We start from the raw sequence: 21,672 nt of genomic DNA on the forward strand, positions 1-21,672 counted from the left end.
GTTATCTGCAAGCTGATTGTTTACACATACATTTAGTAAAAAAGTGTTTCTTATAAACGATTTATTTTACATTTATTGGACCTGCAATCACTTATTTCGGTAGATAATAACAGAAACTTAGGAAATTTGACATGTGAAGTATAAGCAAATCTTTAGGATATTTGAGCAACATTACAATCTACTATGATATAGGGTATTTAGATTCGGAAGGAGCGACCCCTTAGAAATGAGTATCAAATACAGAATGAAATAATTAGTTGTATTATATGAAAATACCTCAAAATTTGTAGGTTTGGCTTTTACTTTGTATTTTTTATTTTAGGTATTACACCTATAATGTTAAAAAGGAAAACATGATAGTTGGATGTTATTATCAACAACCCAATGAAAGTACATTGACATTTCTTGCTTTAACCTAATATTTTAAACGTGCAATTAATTGCACCAATGGTCTTTTTCCACAACATTTTCCCAAATAAACTTGTATTGTGTTTTTATTGGGTTAAACAGAAATGAAATAATAATGTACTTTCATCTGTTAGTTTATTATAACATCAGGTCCTAATAGAATTGGCCATGTGAGTGTATGTGTGTATGTGTAGAGAGAGAGAGAGAGAGAGAGAGATACTGTGAATGGTGGCCATGGAGGCAATTGATGGTGGTGTCAACTTCAGTGATGACAGTCAATGGTGGTGGTATTGCTGACGGCTATGGTTCCCAACCATAAAAAATACAAAAAGGGTTTTTATTGATGAATTTCTATTAACAAATATATACAATAAGTAAACACACTCAAAATCCTCACCAATTGAATCACTTATTGCACTTTGGGCATCCTATCAAATAGATACCAGAATAAATGATAGTCAGAACCAAAAAAGGGAATGAGAAGGGGCAATAGAGTAGTTATAGTTACCTCAAAGGAGAATAGTGAGGGGGATCCATAAAATTTAAATGATGGTCATCTACAAATATCATGTTTGTCATAAAAAATAGATTTCATTTGTCGTTATATTTAATACCACAACCTATCATATTAAAATAAAGAATTTTACAATTAAATGCACATGAATTAGTATTAACAGGTCTAACAGCATGATGACGGGTACATTACCCAAGAAAATATTAAATTGGTTTAATAAAGGAAAGAATACCTACAATATTATCATGAGGATCCTCAAGACCAACTTAGTTTGTCCAGTTCTTTAATATGAAAATAAAAACATGAACATGATCAGATTACACAACTGATTCCACCAAAAAACAGACACCAACATTGAATCTTATAACGTGACATGATTGACCTTGAAAACATTAGAATACACATGATCCATATATGATTTAAACATGATAACTATATCATTTATGAAAACAATACCTAACTGAAGAACTCAGCAAGCATGGATCTCTGGACTTCTTTTGAGGTCTAACTTTAACCAATTGACCAAAGTTTTCACACTAAAAGACATGAAAGATGAACCCAAAATTGGCATATCAGTCATTCCTTTGGAAGATGATGGTGTTCCCACTAAAAATCGAAGTTGTCATATTAGAAAGACCTGAAATATAACCCACAAGAAGCAACATTACCATAAATAAAATCTTACATCTTTTAGTTATTATGCACAATGTGTATGTGTGTTAGAGAAATGTCAAATAAGAGTTTAGCAAAGACTAAACTAACCTTGCCAACACCTGGTGCTTCCTGGGCACTGTTAGTTGTTCTTCTTGATAAAAGAACATTGAGTCAATAATTTGTTATTTTGATAAAAAAAAAAAAAACAAAGATTTAAACATCGATTTGCCAAACATCGCAACCCATTCAAATCCAAAATCGGTATGATAATGGTGATGGAGTAACGTCTAGGTTGATAGAGACAGGAGGGGAAGGAGGGTGAGGAAAAAGGCAGAATCGAAAGAGAGAGGAAGAGAGCGTACCTGAAGTGGAAAAGCTAATCTATTTTAAAGTCAATCATGAGAGATAGGTGGCATCTATAGAAGTGGTGCAAGACCAAGGTTAAAAACATGAGTCGGTTTGAAGATCTGTAAATCGAGATCTAATCGAGATCCGGTGGTGGCCTCGCATAGACGAAATCTCGAAAAAAAAAACTCTTATCCTTTTGAACGATTCTTCTCATTTTTGGATGGTGACCTTTCATAGATAAAAGAGGAACTGGGTGAACACTCACAAAGAAGAGAGGTGGGAGAGAGCAGTGAGTTTTAAAGGCCAAAAAATATTGTGGTGGTGGATTCCATGGAGGAAAAGGAGATGAAGATTTGAATTAGTCTCCGGTCAACTATATTTTATGCAAAAAATTAGAGAACTCCAATTTGAATGAGCTTTTAAATTTCAAACGATTTGTCGAAAAGAAGTGTTTCAGATTTCGAATGCACCAGATACCAGAGAAGAGATATTTTAGGAGTACAAGTTGGGTCAAAATTGATGAAAATACTAATTCAATCCCTAAAAATAAAGAAATACTAATTTAAATGTGTTTTTAATACTTGTATCTCTAGCATTATCATTTGTAAAATATATATTATAATATTATTATATTAATAGTTGGTTGTACTTTAAGTTTAAAGACTTAAACGTCTTAAAAGATATTATTATTATTATTATATTGATTTTATTTATAAAAATAATAAGATTTTATTTATAAGTTAAGGTAATATAAATATATTAATAATAATAATAATAATTAGACAAAATTGCAAAAATGGTCCCTGTGGTATGCAAAATTTTGGGGTTTTAGTCCAAACAGTGACTTTTTTGGTTTCGTAGTCCTTTTGGAGTGGTTTGTATGTGAAAATGGTCCCTCCGAAAATTGAAATGACTATAATACCCTTGGGGTATTTATTTTTCATTTTTCTTTCATTTTTTTTAAACTTAATATTTATTTATTTATTTTAACAATTAAAAAAATAATAGAGGACCCACCCCTCTCTCTCTCTCTCTCTCCCTCTCTCTCTCTCTCTCTCTCTCGTTCTTGGATACCACCAGCAAGGGAAGAGGAACTGGTGGCTGCCCTCACCTCTGTAACTCCTTTCCTCCTTCATTTTCTTTCCCGTCGATCAAATAGCCCAAACACCCTGCATTCACTTCGTGTGCTACCCACCTCCACAGCCGACAACAAAAGGGGAAAGCAGCCGAGAGGAGCAACAGAGCAACCATATTGCCATCACCTTTGATGCTTCAACCATCTTCGAGCTTGTCACCGCCTTCAGCTCCTGCGCTTCTTCTGTCTCAGAAGGAAGGTGCGAATTGCATTTAGGGTGAGGATATCGTTCTCCAAGCTAATTGTTCCGTAATCTGTTCATGAAATTAGTAATCTTTCTAAACAACATCGCACATATTTGCTTCGAATTTCAGTCAGAATTCGTCTTATAGAAGCAAGATAAACACGAAAAAATCGTTCCAGAACAACAATGGGAGTAGCAATTGCAGCTTTTTGGAATTAACATTGAAATTAAAGGAGTGAAAACAACTAGGGTTTATTACTCTGTTTCTGTGCTTTTCTTCTACTTCTTCTTTCTCTTGAGCTCAAAGACGTTTTAAATCCTCCGTTTTCAGATCCTTCGTCAAATCGATTCAGCCAACTGGAGGATAAGCTACTGGGAGGATAACTGTAAACCTTTGGTGATTACTTACACAATTTTGATCGAGGCCACCATTTTTGATGGTGGGATTACTGAAGCAATGAATGTGATTTAGGGATTTTTTATATGAATGTGATTTAGGTATTTTTTGAATGTGATTTAGGAATTTTGATCAGGGCCACCATCTTCAACCCGATATGAATGTGATCTAGGGAATTTTGATGTGATTTGGCTATGAAGGCGATAGGGATTCTTGGTTGTAAATGAAGAATGAGGAGAGAGAGAGAGAGAGAGAGAGAGAGAGAGAGAGAGAGAGAGAGAGAGAGGTGGGCCCTTTTTATTTTTTTAATTGCTAAAATAAATAAATAAATATTAAATTTTAAGAATAATGAAAGAAAAATGAAAAATAAATACCCCAAGGGTATTATAGTCATTTCAATTTTCGGAGGGACCATTTTCACATACAAACCACTCCAAAAGGACCACGAATCAAAAAAAAGTCACTGTTTGGACTTGTTTCCTGAAAAAATGCAAACCACAGGGACTATTTTTGCAGTTTTGTCTAATAATTAAAAACTATAGATTTAATGAAACTAATTCGATTTTAAGTTTTGATTTTCGTTCAAGTGCTCACCCCTATCCTTTCTTACCTCCTCGATTTTAATCTCGAGGACAAGGTGAGAGATGCATATCTTCTTTTTATTTTTTTCCTAAATTCGTTAGCACCGGAAAGGAATTCATGGAAGCGAAGATCGGAAGGTTCTTTGAGTCCGTAGGCGACTTCTTCTCAGGCAGTGATCAGATTCCTTGGTGCGATTCCGACATTGTCGTTGTAAGCATTTATCCCTTGATAAATTCCTATTAAACCCTATCCCTAATAACACAAATTACATTTCATCATCCAAAAGTGAATTTCCTTAACAATTTAATTTTGGATTAATTGTTGCACACATGTATTTCAATGTTCAACAGATTCAATGGCGTTTGATCCCGTTGGTTTTCTCTCAATAATTTGTCGTTTTTGTATCATTTTGAGCAATAATCTTCGTATCACTTCACCTTTGTAACATAATAGAAGTTTAATTTAAGCATAATTAATAATTTCATGTGTATTGTAACATAATAATTTCAATAATCAAGTTTATAAAACAGGGTTGTGAACGTGAGGTTAATGAAGCTGAAAAAGGTTCTAAAGATGAACTAAAACATGAGTGTCACATGCGTTTATCATGGGCTCTTGTTCATTCAAGGAGACCTGAAGATGTACAACGTGGGATAGCAATGCTTGAAGGTGAACACATGAGTTTTATTCTCAACTTTAATTTAAACAAAACAAAAAGTTGAATGTTGGAAAAATATAAATAATAAAAAATGTTTAATATAATGGATTTTAATTTTTATTGGTTGTTTCAGCTTCATTGGTGGATACTAATAGCCCGTTACAAACAAGAGAAAAGATGTATCTACTTGCTGTTGGATATTATAGAAGTGGTGATTACTCTAAAAGCAGACAACTTGTTGATCGCTGCTTGGAGGTTTAATTTTTCATTTTTTATTGTTTCAATATTGTACTTTCAATTTTTTTGCTATTGAGGTGTTGTGCTTTCTTTTAATATGATGCTTTGATAAAATAATAAAAATAAATCAATGAAAATACATTGCTATTTTTTTTATTTAACCTTGTTAGTGATTGATGTAATTTTTTATAGATAGCACCCAACTGGATGCAGGCATTGAATCTGAAAAGAACAATTGAAGACCATATTAAAAAAGGTTTGATGATTTTCATTTTCATTGTCATCTTCCATTTCTTGTCTCTTTTGACTTCCCATATATTGGTTAAGGTGCCGTCTGTTTTTTCTAAAAAACCATTTCAGATCATTTATTGCTGCGCCGCGCAGCACACATGCAACACTTGGTCCTTCGCAGTTGTTTGTTTTTCAGAAGACTTATGACTTAAAAACTGTTGCGTGTGTGTTGCGTGGTGCAATAGTAGACCAACTGCTTCAAACTTCTTCACACCTTACTTTAACTTACTGCAGACGTTAAAAAACAGACTTTTTATTAAATGCTGCAGCCGTTTGGTCCATCTCTTCTGCTACAGAGGGTTGCAGAGATGGTTCGCAGACTTTATGCATTTTCGCTTTGAAAAAACAAACAGCACCTAAGTGTTTAACTAAAAAACGACATTTTCTACATATTTCTTGCAAAAATCACAAAAAGACGTTAATGCCCTCCTCATCCTCATCATTAGAATAGCATTTTGTGATTTTTGTAAGTAAGTAGAAAATGTCGTTTTTTAGTTAAACACTTAACAGTATATGGGTATAAATATAATACACAAATAATTGAAAGTATATTGCTTTTAAACAATTTTATGTATTATATTTTTATTTTTGTAAAATTGCATATATATGCCAGATGGTGTAATTGGCATAGGCATTGCTGCAACCACCATCGGGGTTGTGTTTGGTGGAATTGTGGCGGCAATGGTTCGCAGGTAGCAGTAGCACCACCTCAAATGTGTTGTTTGATATGTGTTTTAAAGATTTTTTATTTTTTTTATTATTATTTTATTTATTTATTTTTTTTGTTTGTTTGTTTAGAGGTAGACTGCTGGAATATACATTTATAGCACTTTCGAAATCTCAAAATAGAATCTTGAAACACTTTGCCTAATTCAAAACATAATTCAAGAAATTTAATTTCAATTTTTGTGAGGGAAACTTGATGATATTGGGCTTTTATTAATGACTAATTTGTGCAACGAAGAGGATTTCTTACAGATTTATGCATCGACGTGTAAATTTGTTACAATTTTTTATTATTAATTTATAGATTTACTAATTGGTAAGGGGTCGATTTTTGTTGCATAAATTGGTAACGAATTGGCAAGAAATTGAAAGGTGACCACATAAATTGGTAATAGATTTGTTTTGTTGCATAAATTGATAAAATACATAAGTTAATATCGGATAAATAAGTCATTAATTCTATTACACTTGGACTCTTGTAATTACAAGCTTAAGAGTCTATATTGTTGTAGATTTTTTTTTGCTCTCTTATTAATTATAATTTTGTTATTTGTTGTTGAAATTAGGAGATGAACCAGTGCGATGCAGGAGAAAATTGATAGTTAAAAAAAAAATTGCTATCATGCAAATTGTATTTGATGTTATAGGAAGAAATGAATGTAGGATGTTGTAAAAAAAGGAAATTGAAAATACAATTTTAAGAAAACTCTCAATGACACCAACAACGTTATTTTAATTTATTTGTGTATGATTTCATTTATTTGTATACCATTGCATGTTACGTTCATTTATTGATTTCATTTATTTGTGTAATATTGAAATGGTTCAAAAATGTGGACCATTAAATTCCATTTAGGTGGAACCAAAGGTCCATATGCAACACAAATATTACAGGAAAGGTCTTTATGCAGAAAAAGATTATGGAACAGGTCCCTGTGCAATATTTTTTTTACAGAAATAGTCCCTACTTAATTACTGAAAATATCTCTCTGCAGAAAAAGAGATTACAGAAATGGTCCATATAAAAAAAAAAAAAGAAAAAAAAATCTCAAAACAGGTTCCTGTGTAGAAAAGATTATAAAACAGGTCATGTGCAAAAAAGATTACACCAAATGTCGCTATGCATAATTTCATTTACCAACAATTAATCATATGTAAAAATTAATCGAATGTAGGACAAAAATTAATCGAATGAAGAAGAGATATACATGTTGCAATGAAGAATAAGAGAACTGTGTTTAATTGACATTTGAAGATGATTTTAATAGCTGTGATAAAAGAATGACGACATAATGTTAATGATGGGCAGGAAGTTTTGTAATATTTACTTTAGGAAGTGTATTTTAGTACAATCATATAGAATTTTGATATCTAGATAAGTTTTTAAACAGTATTAAATTAATTTAAACATAATTAAATTATGAGTTTGGATATAGATATTAGTTTATAGTTTGAGCTTGATATATATATGTAATTTTAATATTTATAAAGAAATAAAAGTAATATTTTGTACATACTTGGTTCATTAAAGTGAGAAGTTTGCATTTTTTTCAGTTTATTTTTATTTGCTGGTTTACCGGTAAAATCGAATTTATACCAAACTTAACCACTTTGATGAATCAGAAAAAACTAAAACTGAATATTTATATCAAACTTAAGACTTTAATAAACTAGAATCAAACAAAAAGATAAAATTGAAAATAAAAATGCAAACTTATGGTTTTAATGAAAAAAAAATGTTTGGGACTTTTGATGTTAAAAAAATATTTTAGAAAACCACTAAATATTTCAAAACTCACAAAATTTACCAAATACTTTTATGTAAAAAGTAAAAACCCTTTTAAAAACCAAGATATTTCAAACTCAATCTCACACCCTATAAAACCTATGAAATGTCGCTCACTTTATCTTTGAAAACCTTTGATCATCGTTATCCACTGAAAATGGAAATCTTCGCTAAAATGGAAAATGTCATTACACCTTCATCTTCATCTTCCTCCATCGCACTTACCCATGAAACCGATTCCAGAAACTCCTCAATTATCCACAAACTTGAATCCTGTAAATCCTTTAAAGAACTCAAACAAATCCATTCCTACATCATCAAAACATCTCCAACATTACCACACCAAACCCAACAATTGGTGTACACCACAATCATCTCTATCTGTGCTAGCACATCAAACCACGTTCCTGATATCACCTACATCCACTCTCTTTTCAACAAACTCGAGAACCCAACAATCGATCTCTATAACATCGTCATAAGATCATTCAGTCATTCGAATGAAAACCCTCTGTTCGCATTGTTGTTTTACAGTGATTTGCTTGCGAAAGGCTTGATTGGGGATAGTTTTACCTACCCTTATGTCCTGAAGTCGTGCAAGCTTTCTTACGCGTTCAGAGAAGGCGAACAGATACATTCACACGTGGTTAAAAACGGGTTTGTGTTGAATTTATATGTTGTGAACACGTTGATGAGTTTTTATGGTGCTTGTGGTGTTATGGAAAGCGCCCAGAAGGTGTTCGATGAAAGTCCTGAAAGAGATTTAGTGACTTGGACCACGTTGATTCAAGGCTATGTGAAAAGGGGTTGTTTAGAAAAAGGAATGCAAGTGTTCTATGAGATGTGTGAAGCAGGTGTTATAGCAGATGAGATGACAATGGTGATCTTGATTTCATCATGTGCAAAGTTGAGAGACATTAATCTTGGTATAAAACTGCATCAATATATCTATGATAATGATCTGAATTTCGATGTTTACATATGTAATGCTTTAGTTGATATGTATCTCAAATGTGGTAATCCAACTTTAGCCATTAATCTCTTCAACAAAATGCCTATGAAAAACATTGTTTCTTGGAACTCGATAATACTAGGATTAATTCAACAAGGAAAGTTCAAGATTGCAATGAATGTTTTCAAAAAGATGCAAAGTCAAAAAGTCAAACCTGACAATATCACTCTAGTTGGTGTTCTCAATTGTTGTGCTAATTTAGGAACACTCAAACAAGGTAAATGGGTACATTCTTACATAAACAAAAACGGGATTAAAATAGATGGATTTATAGGAAACGCACTTTTAGATATGTATACAAAATGTGGAGACATAAAGAAAGCCACTTATGTTTTCAATAATATGAAACATAAAGATGTTTATACATACACAAACATGATACTTGGGTTTGCAATACATGGTGAAGGACAAAAGGCACTAAAACTTTTCTCTGAGATGCCTAAAATAGGAATAACACCAAATGATGTAACATATTTAGCTGTTCTAATGGCTTGTGCACATTGTGGATTTGTAAAAGAAGGATTAAAACATTTTGTAAACATGTTAAAAGTCCACAATATTAAACCTCAAAAAGAGCATTATGGGTGTATGGTTGACCTTTTAGGTCGTGCTGGATTGTTAAGTGAAGCTGAGGATTTTATACGAAATATGAATATAGAACCTGATGGTTTGATTTATGGGGCATTACTAGCGGCTTGTGGGACCCACAAGAATGTTGAGATTGGAAAAAGGGTGATGGAAAAAGTAGATAAGATGATGGATAAAGATAAAGATGGTGCTTTTATACTTATGTCGAATTTGTATTCATCTGAAAACAGATTTAGGGATGCGTTTAAGTTGAGAAAGATTATGAAAGAAAGGAAGATCAAGAAGAGTCCAGGTTGTAGTTCGATTGAAGTTGATGACGTGGCATATGAATTTAGAAAAGGGGATAAATCCCACCAACAAACGAAAGAGATATATATGTTGCTTGATATAATGGGAAAACATTTAAAGAATAATGACCAGATAAGAATCTAATTCAAATGGACTCAAAGGATCATAAGGTATACAAAACCTTTAAGTGCAATGGTGTAAACTGAAAAGTTCAGTTATTTTGTATTTTTATTCTGTTTGTTAAGTGTTCTGAATATCTAGGGATGTTCATATTTTGTTTCATAGAATCCAACATATTTTCTTTCTTTAGAGGATTTTCATCACTTGCTTTTAGTGCGACCTTAATCCGCTAATTAGACCATACACATCTTTGATTTGATCAAATAATATTTTTATTATTCACGTGAGTTTTAATAAATCCATATTAGTTTTGATTCGTCTACTTACTAGGTTTAAGATATGGGAAACACATTTCATTTGGAAAAACTCACTTCTTATAACAAGTTTCTCAAAAAGGTTTTGTTTTAGATGGGTAAAACTCATATCATTAAAACCAAGGTTGTTAAGATTGAAATCTTACATATAATTGTTTTTAAGTTTGTAAGATCATGATCGTAAGATCGGATCAGAATCCCGAGATCCCACTGAAAATGACATAATTATAAGTTTAAAACATGAAAAATACCTATCCATCAATAAAAGTTATAAAAAGTTCAAAAAATTAGTCATAACTCAAATAACATCTAATATAGTCTAACATAACAAATGATACAATCATAACATTGTCCTCTTTTAATTCAAAATATCATCTTCTCCTAAGTTTCTTCCATCATCAACTGTACATTCATCTAAAGGAAAACATGACATATAAAACTAAAAAAAATAAAAAATATCATTCTCAATTTGAAAAGTATGGAGTACATGAATAACTGACATAATTGATCTCTTATAGGTCTTTCAAAATAATCATCTCCTCCACCATCATGGACATGGCTTAGGGCTTGTAACTAACTTGAACATCAACCATCAAAATGGTTCATCCATACTTCATTTGAAGATGATTAGAAGATTCCTCTTTAATAGTAATTCACTAACCATCAGAACTAACGTCATCAAGATTTAATGTTTCAAGTCCACCATGCTCAGTGACGGTTTTCATTAGGTGCCCGCAATTGCACTGACAACTCCTGCTTTTCTTGTATTTTTTTGATTTTTTTTTTAACTTATTGTGTCACTACGTAAAAAAATTCTACTATAAAATGTGACACCGGAACACCTACTACGGACCGCCCCTAACCATGCTCTTCTCCTTTGTTATAATCTCTTTGATTCAACTCTAGGTTGTACATCACATACACAAGATCGTTATTCTTTTCTTGATGTAGTCGATTACTTCTCTTAGAATGTACCTATATAACAAAATAAATAAATGATTAAAAAAATTAGATAACGATGTAATAAAAGAAGCATTAAAATGTTAATGTTGTTGTAAATTACCATCTCAAAGGCATTTCACTCTCACAACCAGATAAGGAACATGTCAAACTCAAAATTTTCATGGAAAAGTTTCTGAAATCAGGCATGTCAGCTCCTTACAAATCCCACCAATCACCTGAATTTTTTCCCTTGTTAACATGGCTACATTGAGACCAAAGAACCCTCATTGAGACCATAGAACCCTCTTGTATTAATGAAACAGTCAATTGTCTTTACTAGGTTCTCAACATCACCGCAAATTCTTTTGAGGCACATGTATAATTAGCCTTTCATCCAACTTGTACTTTGAAAATCAAGGTAGTATCGTATCATTGGCTTCAAGTAGTAATTTGCCACATGGAGCGCCTTATTTAGTTGATTATACCATCTTTCATCAATGATCTCATGAATCGGTTCGTACCTAAAAACATAGACAAACAAGAGAATACCTTGTTTGAACATCTTTAAAGTTTGCTTTGATTTCATTCTTCGCATTTACCATGGCTGGTAAATGAAACCAATAGTTGGCTTAGAGTCTGAATCAACCCTTCGAAGAACCTTCATTAGGGGGTTTGCGACCCAAAGACATGTTAGCATTGATGATCAAAACCCCACATTATCCAGAATTATACCCACAACAAGCTTTTCATTTTTTGATCTGCATAGTTAGTAGATGTTAGACTTACATTTATATTCATAATAAATAAAGGGTAGTCGAATGTACTATTACTCTTTATATAGATATCCTATGTAATCTTGTTTAGTAATAACACAATATACGACTTGATCTGGTATCAGAGCCAAGAAGCCTCTTGCTGCCTCCAACCCTAATCTAATCGACATTCACTTTTCCGATCAACAACTTTTCTCTTTGCTTTCGACCAACAATCTATCAACTAAATATGGCTGCTGTTGTCGCATTCACTGCTGAGGGAAAACAACCCACAAAACTCACAAATTTGCTTTCACCCTCTCTCCTACAAACTATGGTTTCTGGAAGGCGATGCTTGAAACATTCTTGATTACCAACCATCTGATTGGCTATGTAGACGACACCATTCAACGCCTTGAACTGAAAGTTACAAAAGGAGATGTAGTAACTGATAACCCTAGTTATCTTCCTTGGATTGCCATCGGTGAACATATTTGAATGTTGATTTTATCAACCATCTCTGAGGCATCCTTTCAACATGTTCAAGGTAAGAATTCTAGAGACCTATGTCTCTCTTTAGAACGTGCATATGCACCAAATACTGCCTCGTGCGAATACGCGTTAAAAACACAACTAATCCAAATAGAGATGAAAAGAGACGAAACTCCATTTACCTATCTCAGCCGAGCAATGGAATACACATTATCTCTTGCCAACACTGGCGAATATATAAAGGACAATGACCTGGTTATGCTTATCATATAAGGTTTATGAAATGATATAATGGTTTGAAATCAAACCTTTTGGCACGTCAACCACCAGTCACCTTTAATGATTTTCATGCTCTCTTATCTGATCATGACTACATGATCAACAAATCAACCTCTTTACCCACTACCACCCCACCATAGGTATACACTGTTACTACCGGAGGTATTTCTACTAATCATTTACCTGATCTAGCTGTTATCCAATCTCAACTTAACAAACTATAGTTGTTAGCCTCTCAATTAGGGTATCAACTAAACCCTATAGGCTCACAAAACACTCAACCACAAGCTCATTATGTCTATTGGCCATCAAAAAACCGAGGTAACCAAAACCGTCAAGGCAACTTTCATGGAAACTCACAAGGTAACCAAAATAACCGTGGTCATGACAACTCCAACACTCGACAATTTCAGTGGGCCTCAGCTCATAATACTATGTACGATCACTACAAACCGTTGTGGTATAGGTCACTTACTATCTTAGTGTCCAAATCAACTTAACATATCCAACTCTCAAGCTAATATCTCAACCTGTTAAGACTTTGGATCCACGTCAGCAACCACATGGTTCCCAGAAACTGGTGTAAATAGTCATGCCACTCCTGACTTATCAAATCTTGACAACTCCGAAGCATGTCATGGTACTGACTCACTTTTTGTTGGTGACGGTAACCCTCTTCATGTTTTTCATATTGGTTCCTCAAAATACTTTTCCCTTAACAAAACTTTTAATCTTACAAATATTCTCCACATTCCCTAAATTCAAAAGAATCTTTTATCTGTTCAACAGTTCTGTCATGACAATGCTGATTATTTTGAATTTCACACTTCTTTCTTTGCTGTGAAGGATGAGGCAACCCACAATATCCTCCTTTCGAGACAAAGTACTAACGGGATCTACTCGCTTCATCTTCCATAACTCCATTCTATTCCCAAACTTGCCTTCACAGCCGCTAAAGCTTCATATGTCACTTGGCATCAACGCCTCAACCATCCACACAAACGTGTTTTTAATTCTATTGTCTCTAGTTGTTCTTTACCAATTTCTACAAAACTTAGTCCTTCTTTATGTACTTCTTGTCAGTTGGGCAAATCTCTTAATCTCATTATGCAACTCTACTTTTCACAGTAATAAAATTTTGGATTTGGTATATTATGATGTTTGGGGACCCTCACCCACGGTCTCACTTGATGGTCATAAATTATTTCTCTTATGTGTTGATCATTACACTAGATACATGTGGTTTTACCCACTTGCACATAAGCCTGATGTTTACTCTACATTTATAAACTTCACTACCATGGTTGAACGATAATTTAACACCACTCTCAAAAGTGTACAGACCAATTGAGGATGAGAATTGTGTCCTCTTACTTTGAAACATCCCAAAAATACGGTCCAAAAATTTCGTTTTCAAATCATTATTAAAACCATAAATCATGCATAATCATAAAGAAAACCATGTATCATGTATCTCAATACATCATATCAAATACTGTGACAAAACCATATGATAAAAATATCAGAGTCTAAACAATCCCAGGCTAAAACTGTGGTGTGTCCCATGCGATCATCCCAAAACTGAAAACTATAAGCATGAAGCTTAGTGAGTCTCCCCAAACTACCACATACCATACAAATATCATGCAACTAGGAGATACGGGCCCCACTCACTCTCATGGAGATTCGGGCCCTGCCCACACTCCGTTGTTTAGGAGGTTCGGGCCCCGCCCACGCTCTGCCATCTAGGAGATTCGGGCCCTATCCACACTCCGCTGTCTAGGAGACTCGGGCCCCGCCAACACTCTGCTGTCTAGGAGATTCGTGCCCCGCCCACACTCCGCTAATAACATGCATACAAGTATCACACAAACAACAAGTATATCTACCAAACAATTACATATCTATACTCAAATAATGCTATGAGGTTCGAGTCCCGACCACACTAAACTGCTACGAGATTCAGACCCCGTCCATACTCAACTACTAACATATCACATATACGGGCCGACCTTGGTGCCTTGGACCCGTTCCTACTAAAAGGAAACTCACCTCGCAAAACTGACTGTTGAAAACTCGGGTGAGGAATCCTTGTCTGCTGCTCTGGCGACTCTCTGGCTATTAATTCCATAATAATACTTAATCAAAATTTGATAACCCTTCATTGGGTAAAATGACCATTTTACCCCTGGTCAAAGTCAACGTCCTAGTCAAAGTCAACCTTTCGGTTTAACCAACTCGCCGACTCACCCCTTCAACTCGTCGAGTTCTATATAACTCAGAAGTCCTGGAATCACGACTCAACTCGCCGAGTCGCTCCACCAACTCGCCGAGTCCTATTGAGCTGCTCAGTCGCGACTTGGCTAATTCACTCGTCGAGTCCCTCTACAGACTTGTCGAGTGCTACTAGAACTAAAATCGGGACACACGACTCCACTCGTCGAGTTCCCTTATGGACTCGACGAGTCCTTCTGTCTGTTTGGCTATCTTAACATATTAGGCCCTTGTTCTATAGATCTATAGTCCATACTTCACTTGTTCACTGGGTATAACCTGTCGAAGGGTACAATTTCCCACTTTACCCATCCATAACTCTTCTAAAAGGGTTTAGACAAAACCCTAATTCCTATAAGACAAGGATCTTGTCCAAAAGGCCTTAGAATCTCAAATCCACGCATATAAACCTAGATCTCGGTTTTTAACATCTATTGGACACATAAAGTTCCGAGCTTTCCTTCCATGTATGATCTTTTAGGGCCAAAAAGGCCATGAACTTGCTTATAAGCTTGCATGGGGTTTACATGGTCATAAAGTTTGCACCTTTATGCCATGGAACCCTTCCTAGATCCTAAATCTGATATATTAGTCACTTGGGACGTCCCAACCCCAAGGACCAAGGTTCTTGAACTAAAACCTTCATGAAATGGAAACAAATAGATCTAAGAGAAGAATGATCAAGTTGGAGACTTGATTACCAGAAAATGTAGCAAATGGAGTCTAGTTCCTGGATCTACTCCTCCCTCTTGAGTCTTCTATCTTCTACTTCTTCCTCAAGCTTCAAAAGGCACAAATAACACTCAAAATGGCAAGAAATAGCTCAAGATCACTTATGGCGGATTAGGGTTTCGAGATTAGGGTTTGGAGGTGATGGAGGCTGGAATGGAAGCCAGATATAATGCTTAAAGAGGGTGCAAACCCTAAAGATTAGGGTTTCACCCAACCCGTTCTACTCGTCGAGTCAGGGTTGCGACTCGTTGTAGCTAACTTAAAACCCGCACGAATACTGCCTTCTACTCGACGAGTCAGGGCTACCAACTCGTTGAGTCCCTCCTTTAAAATAAATAAATAAATAATTAATGCTTACCAGGGAACCGGGTTTTACATACTTCCTTCATCATAAACCTTGGCATCATTCATCAACTCTCTTGTACTCATACCAATGAACAAAATGGAATTTTTGAGCGTCGTCATCGCCATTTTTTGGAAACAGGTCTTGCTCTACTTACTTAATCCTATCTCCCACAATGCTTCTGGCACATTTCTTTAGAAACTTCCATTTATCTTATAAATCATCTTCCATCTAGAATCTCATCAAATAAATCTCCCTTTCAACAAGTCTACAACCGAAAACCAGACTATTTATTTCTTCGTGTATTTGGTTGTCAATGTTTTCCTTACCTTCGTCCCTATAACTGTCACAAGATTGATTTTCATTCCACGTCATGTGTCTTTCTTGGCTATAGTCCTATCCACCATGGCCATCGTTGTTTTAATCCTACAACCGAATGAATATACATAGCCCGTCATGTTTGTTTCAATGAACATGTTTTCCCGTTTTTCTCTTCACCACCACAACCACCCACCTAACTTACTACCCCTTATATCTCTATCTGTCCTCCACCACCTCCCATTGTGGATCTCGATCCCGTTTCCACAGCACACTCCAACTCTACAATCACCCACACACACTCATCTTCCTCTAATCCCATCCCCTACGCCCCCACCTCCTCCTCGGTCTCGACCTCCTAATCTTCGACAACATCCTACACATACCTCTCGATTTGATCCATCTGCTTATACTGCAACTCGTTCATCTACTTCCCAAACTGACTGTTGCCAATAAATCTCCTAAATGGCACCTTGCCATGACTGGGGAATTTCAAGTGCTTCAAAAAATGCTACATGGTCCTTAGTCCCTTATGTTAATAACATTAACATTATTGATTGTAAGTGGGTGTATGTAACGCCCGTAGATCCGGGCTAGTCAATTTAGAGATATTAGAGGTCGAAAATGACTTGTCGGCAAAAGATTATTTACAATAAATAATCTTAACCAAGTTTTAGTATATGTTACAAGGTTTTCGTACATATAAAGAGCGCCAAAATCCGAGTTATAACGAAGAAGTTATGACCCGTCGAAGTTTCGCGACGGAACCGACACGGCACCGGGAAGTGTAAATAGTAAATTTACGTTAGAGAAAATTTTAGCCTTAGCGATCTAAACAAAATTCGTAGAAAATGTTAAACCGAGAGTGTCCATAAAAAGAATTCCCAAATCTGACTTCGTATGAGGAAATTATGATTTTTCTAAGATTTGGTATAGCGGTGCATGGCCCGAAACTCGAATTTTAGTTCGAGCGGTTTTTGGCTTGCGCGGCCTAAATGAGAGTTGAAGATCTCATTAATAGGAACTCAACGGTAAAAAGACAGACGAAAACAGAGTCCGTATGAAGGAGTTACGAATTCTTCGCAGTCATTTAACAGTCTAATCTCTTCCTACTGTTAAATTTAAGATCGGTCGAGAATTAGCCGAAGGAGTAAAAAGGAAAGTTATAGATTTTATTTTTACCTACACGTGGATATAAATAAAGTCAAAAACGAAGCTTGTATGCGAAAGTTATGGATGAAGCTTAGTATCTACTTTTCGAGCGCGACAAATTCGATACAGTTTTGTAAATTCGAGATAGATTGAGAATTAGCCAACGAGGTCTAAATGAAAGTTGTAGTAATCATAAATAGCAATGCGTGGATATACATACTGACAAAAACGGAGATCGTATGTGAAAGTTACGGACGAAGCTTAGTCTCTACTTTTCGAGTGCGGCGAATTCGATACAGTTTTTGTAAATATGAGATAGAAGGAGAATTAGCCGACGGGGTCTAAATGAAAGTTATAGTACTCGTAATACCAATGCGTGTATATAAAGAACGTAGAAAATGGAGCTCGTACGCAAAAGATACGGACGATGCTTGGAGACTACTTTACTATAAAATTCCTATAAATAATAGATGAGCTCTTTATAATTTCTTCACACCATAAGCCTCTCTTTCTCTCTCTAACTTCTCTATAGCCTCCCTAAACCCCTCCAAAGTCTAGCGAACCTCCCTAGCACGTGAAGAAAGCCCCAGAGCGTCCGACGGTTCCGAGAAGATAAAAGCTTTCGACTCGGAAACGCTGCTCCAGCGAAACCCGGTTTTTAATAAAAACCCGTTGTAAGTGAGCTACGCCTATACTATATTTAATATAGCTTTTATTTAATTATAGTAACATTATTAGGACCTTAAAATAATTATTTGGGCTATTATTATGAGTTATATTGAGTGTTATTTAACGCTTACATAATAGTAATAATAGCTAGACTATTAATTAGTCGCGGTTAACGTTAAAAACTAAACCCTAGTGGTATTGATACTAGGTTTTGTCGAGGAAAATTGTTTTGAGATAACGAAGCGCTGTCTGAGTTCGGAATCACTACCTAATCAAGTGAGTGCATGGTCCCTTTCATCTTACACATAGATATGAAGTATTTTATATAAATTATGTGCTATGTGTGCATATTATCTGAATACTTGCTGTCTATGATGGATGAATGATTTTATACATGTTTTAAACGATTTAAATATATATTTATTTTATATATACAAATATGTTGGGATAAAACATGGGTAGATGAAATAGTTGGTGTGTGATGAAATAAAATGATGAGAGATAGGTGATGATAATTAGGTGATGGATAGGTGATGATGAATCGGTGATGTAGGATGAAAGATACTATAACCTTGTCCGACAATTAGGAGATGTAGTCATCTACTAGAGTATAGATGGAGACCACGAACTATTCTAGACAACCCGTGGAAACACCAGTAGGCTCATAACCTGTAGGTGATGATTTACGAGTTCAGGCGATGTTGTAACTATGTATTCACGCGATGATACTCTAACCCCTTACTATGAATTACGAGTTCAGGCGATATTGTAACTGCATATTCATGCGATGATACCCTAACCCTTGTTAGGCACGTATTGAGGGAGTAACCCCTGAATCAATACTGTCAATGCGATGTAGGCGATGATCCTTAGGGAGAGTCCTTAGGAACAAACATATAAGGAAATGCGACGTAAGGAGATGAGAGGTAAATATGATGTAAGAGACGACCCTTAGGATAAATCCTTAGGGAAGGTACTTAGGAATAAAGAAGATAATGGGGATGAGTAATTGGGTTAATTGTTTGATGATTAAACATAATAATTATATTATTGTGGGTTGAAAACCTATGTACTCACCAGGTTTCCCAACCTGACCCACTCAGTTTACTTGTATCACAAGTGACGATGTGAAGTTACATTACGCTGAGAGATTAAGGAGATATAGATCACTAGTGTAAATGAATGTAAGTTCTGTTTATGCTTATGTTTCTGTATTGACGATGACATCCCAAATGTTTTAAAAGGAATAAAGATACATTTCTTCGAAAATGCTTTGATAATGAAATTATCATGTTTTTCTGGGAACAAATTCCGCAACGTTTTTATTGAAAGAGATACTCTGATTTTTATAAAGCATAAACAAAATCGGTCTTTTCTGGCCGTGAAAATGGGGATGTCACAGTGTACAGGTTAAATAAGGATCCACAGGGAAATGTTACTCGCTACAAAGCATGCCTAGTCGCCAAAGGATTTACTTAACAACCAGGTGTTGAATATCATGAAACGTTCAATCCTATGTTATAATCAACCACCATTCAAGTCATTCTATCTATTGCCATAACCAACAATTGGGCTCTCCGTCAATTGGAGTGAAAAGTGCATTCTTACATGGTGACTTACAAGAAACTGTTTACATGAAATGACCTCCTGGCTTCATTGATCCCACTAAACTCGATCATCTGTGTCATCTCCACAAGTCCCTTTATGGGCTTAAGCAAGCTCCACGAGTGTGCTTTAACCAGTTGTCCACGGCTCTAACTCAGCTTGGTTTTTCAGGATCCAAACTAATCCTTCGCTCTTCATCTTCAACTTTGGTGGCGCTATTGTTTATGTCGAAGATATTATTATCACAGGTAACAACCAATCAACTATTGACCACATCATAAATCATCTTAGCTCCACCTTTGCCCTGAAAGATACGGGTCAACTTCATTACTTCTTGGGCATTGAGGTTGTTCATGACAAGAAGAATCTTGTGTTATTGTAACATCCCAAAAACACAGTCTGAAAATTTCGTTTAATTTAATAATAAAAACCATAGTTGATAAACCTCATATAAAATCATAAGCAATGTATCTCAAAATATTATAACAACTGTCAAGTATATCAGAGTATAAACATCCCAGGCTGAAACAAATGGTGTGTGCATTGCAATCTTCTTGAGTTCCTCTTTTGAAAACTGAGTACCTGGAACCAAAACTAAAACTGTAAGCACGAAGCTTAGTAAGCTCCCCCAAACTACCACATACCATACAATAACATATAAACACATATTAGGCATTGCCCACTGCATCGGACCGAAGTCCGGAAACTGCATCGGACCGACGTCCGGAACTAACCAGGGCCTTTCCCTCTGCATCGGACCGTAGTCCGGAAACTGCGTCGGACCGAAGTCCGGAACTAACCAGGGCCTCGCCCTCTACGTCGGACCGAAGTCCGGAATCTGACTGAACATAGCATAACATAATCATAACTACTAGCATAAACATATATACTGCATACTACATCGAACCGAAGTCCGGAACACATAACATAAAGACATGCTTGAATCACAAAGACATCAAGCACACTGAACTATTGCATCGGACCGAAGTCCAGAACTACTGCTAACTAAACGGGTCGGCATTATGCCATAGACCCATTCCTACTGGAAGGAAAACTCACCTCAAACTGCTGAATTCCCGTAGAAAAAATCCCACACTGCTGAAATCCCGCAGACTCAACCCTAGCTGTTGGATGACAGGTTCCCGAACCATCAACACCAAAATAACACCCTATTAATAATTGGGTTCAAACTCATAACCATAAGTCCATACTTGGGTAAAAGACTACTTTACCCCTATCTTAGCTTGACTCCAGCCCAAGGCCCAAACCAAAGGCCCAAAAGTCTAATAATGGACCAAGGCCCAACTATGGCCAAATTTTCCAAATTGGGCCCAAACCTCTACATGGACTTCCCTTAAGGCCCAATTATTTAGTCCAGTCCAAGATGTCTCATTCTAAGGGCCCAATATCATACAACCATCTAGGCCCAACTATGACCCATCTATGGCCCAATTTTCCAAATTAGGCCCAATCCTTCATATGGGCCTTACTCTAAAGCCCAACTAATTACTCTAGTCCATTTGATTATTCTTGGATGGCCCAACACAAAGCCCAAGTGAATATTAGGGTTTCACATAAAATGACTATTAGGGTTAAGTGTTTCTCACTTAACCCATTAAGGACTTAATCCATTAAGTCCATCACTCTTCTAAATAAATCATATGGTGTGATTGGGCTTAACACACAATTCCATTCTAGTGGCCCAAATGTGGGTCCCGATAGGTACAAGCTCATAAATCCAATATTAGGATTTTCTAAACCCTAATTAGGGTTTCCAATCGCCATCTTAGTCCAATAGGCCCAATAACTAGGTCCTTAAGCCCATTAGGGTTTCCTAAGGTCAATTAGGGTCAATTAGACCCATTAGACACA

At 35.6% G+C, this 21,672-nt stretch overlaps 2 protein-coding genes across 5 annotated transcripts; both read left to right on the forward strand.

Moving 5' to 3' along the window:
- Positions 1–4,216: 4,216 nt before the first annotated feature.
- LOC111897487 (mitochondrial fission 1 protein A) lies at positions 4,217–6,894 on the forward strand. 4 transcript variants are annotated; one of them, XM_023893446.3, is made up of 6 exons: positions 4,217–4,432; positions 4,741–4,891; positions 5,014–5,135; positions 5,310–5,373; positions 6,022–6,100; positions 6,701–6,894. In XM_023893446.3, exons 1-6 carry the CDS (start codon positions 4,340–4,342, stop codon positions 6,705–6,707), a joined length of 516 nt encoding a protein of 171 aa, XP_023749214.1. In that variant the 5' UTR covers positions 4,217–4,339; the 3' UTR covers positions 6,708–6,894. The 4 variants fall into 4 exon arrangements, with proteins under 4 accessions (XP_023749214.1, XP_042755009.1, XP_042755010.1 ...); XM_042899075.2 differs by lacking the exon at positions 6,701–6,894 and adding an exon at positions 6,207–6,326; XM_042899076.2 differs by lacking the exon at positions 6,701–6,894 and adding an exon at positions 6,207–6,326 and having other exon boundaries at positions 4,753–4,891.
- Positions 6,895–8,025: 1,131 nt separating this feature from the next.
- Positions 8,026–10,113, forward strand: LOC111897486 (pentatricopeptide repeat-containing protein At1g08070, chloroplastic). Its single transcript, XM_023893442.3, has one exon. It carries the CDS (start codon positions 8,027–8,029, stop codon positions 9,950–9,952), a length of 1,926 nt encoding a protein of 641 aa, XP_023749210.1. The 5' UTR covers position 8,026; the 3' UTR covers positions 9,953–10,113.
- Positions 10,114–21,672: the final 11,559 nt, after the last annotated feature.

The sequence above is a fragment of the Lactuca sativa genome, chromosome 2 (genome assembly GCF_002870075.4).
Source record: "Lactuca sativa cultivar Salinas chromosome 2, Lsat_Salinas_v11, whole genome shotgun sequence".
Classification (NCBI taxonomy): domain Eukaryota; kingdom Viridiplantae; phylum Streptophyta; class Magnoliopsida; order Asterales; family Asteraceae; genus Lactuca; species Lactuca sativa.

What these genes read in the sequence shown, in the direction of transcription:
- LOC111897487 (XM_042899075.2), top strand. Translation starts at nt 4,340, where the DNA reads ATGGAAGCGAAGATCGGAAGGTTCTTTGAGTCCGTAGGCGACTTCTTC. An exon ending in GCGATTCCGACATTGTCGTT is followed by an intron (nt 4,433 to 4,740) that starts GTAAGCATTTAT and finishes TCAATAATCAAG; the next exon opens with TTTATAAAACAGGGTTGTGA. An exon ending in GTGGCGGCAATGGTTCGCAG is followed by an intron (nt 6,101 to 6,206) that starts GTAGCAGTAGCA and finishes TTGTTTGTTTAG; the next exon opens with AGGTAGACTGCTGGAATATA.
- LOC111897486 (XM_023893442.3), top strand. Translation starts at nt 8,027, where the DNA reads ATGTCGCTCACTTTATCTTTGAAAACCTTTGATCATCGTTATCCACTG.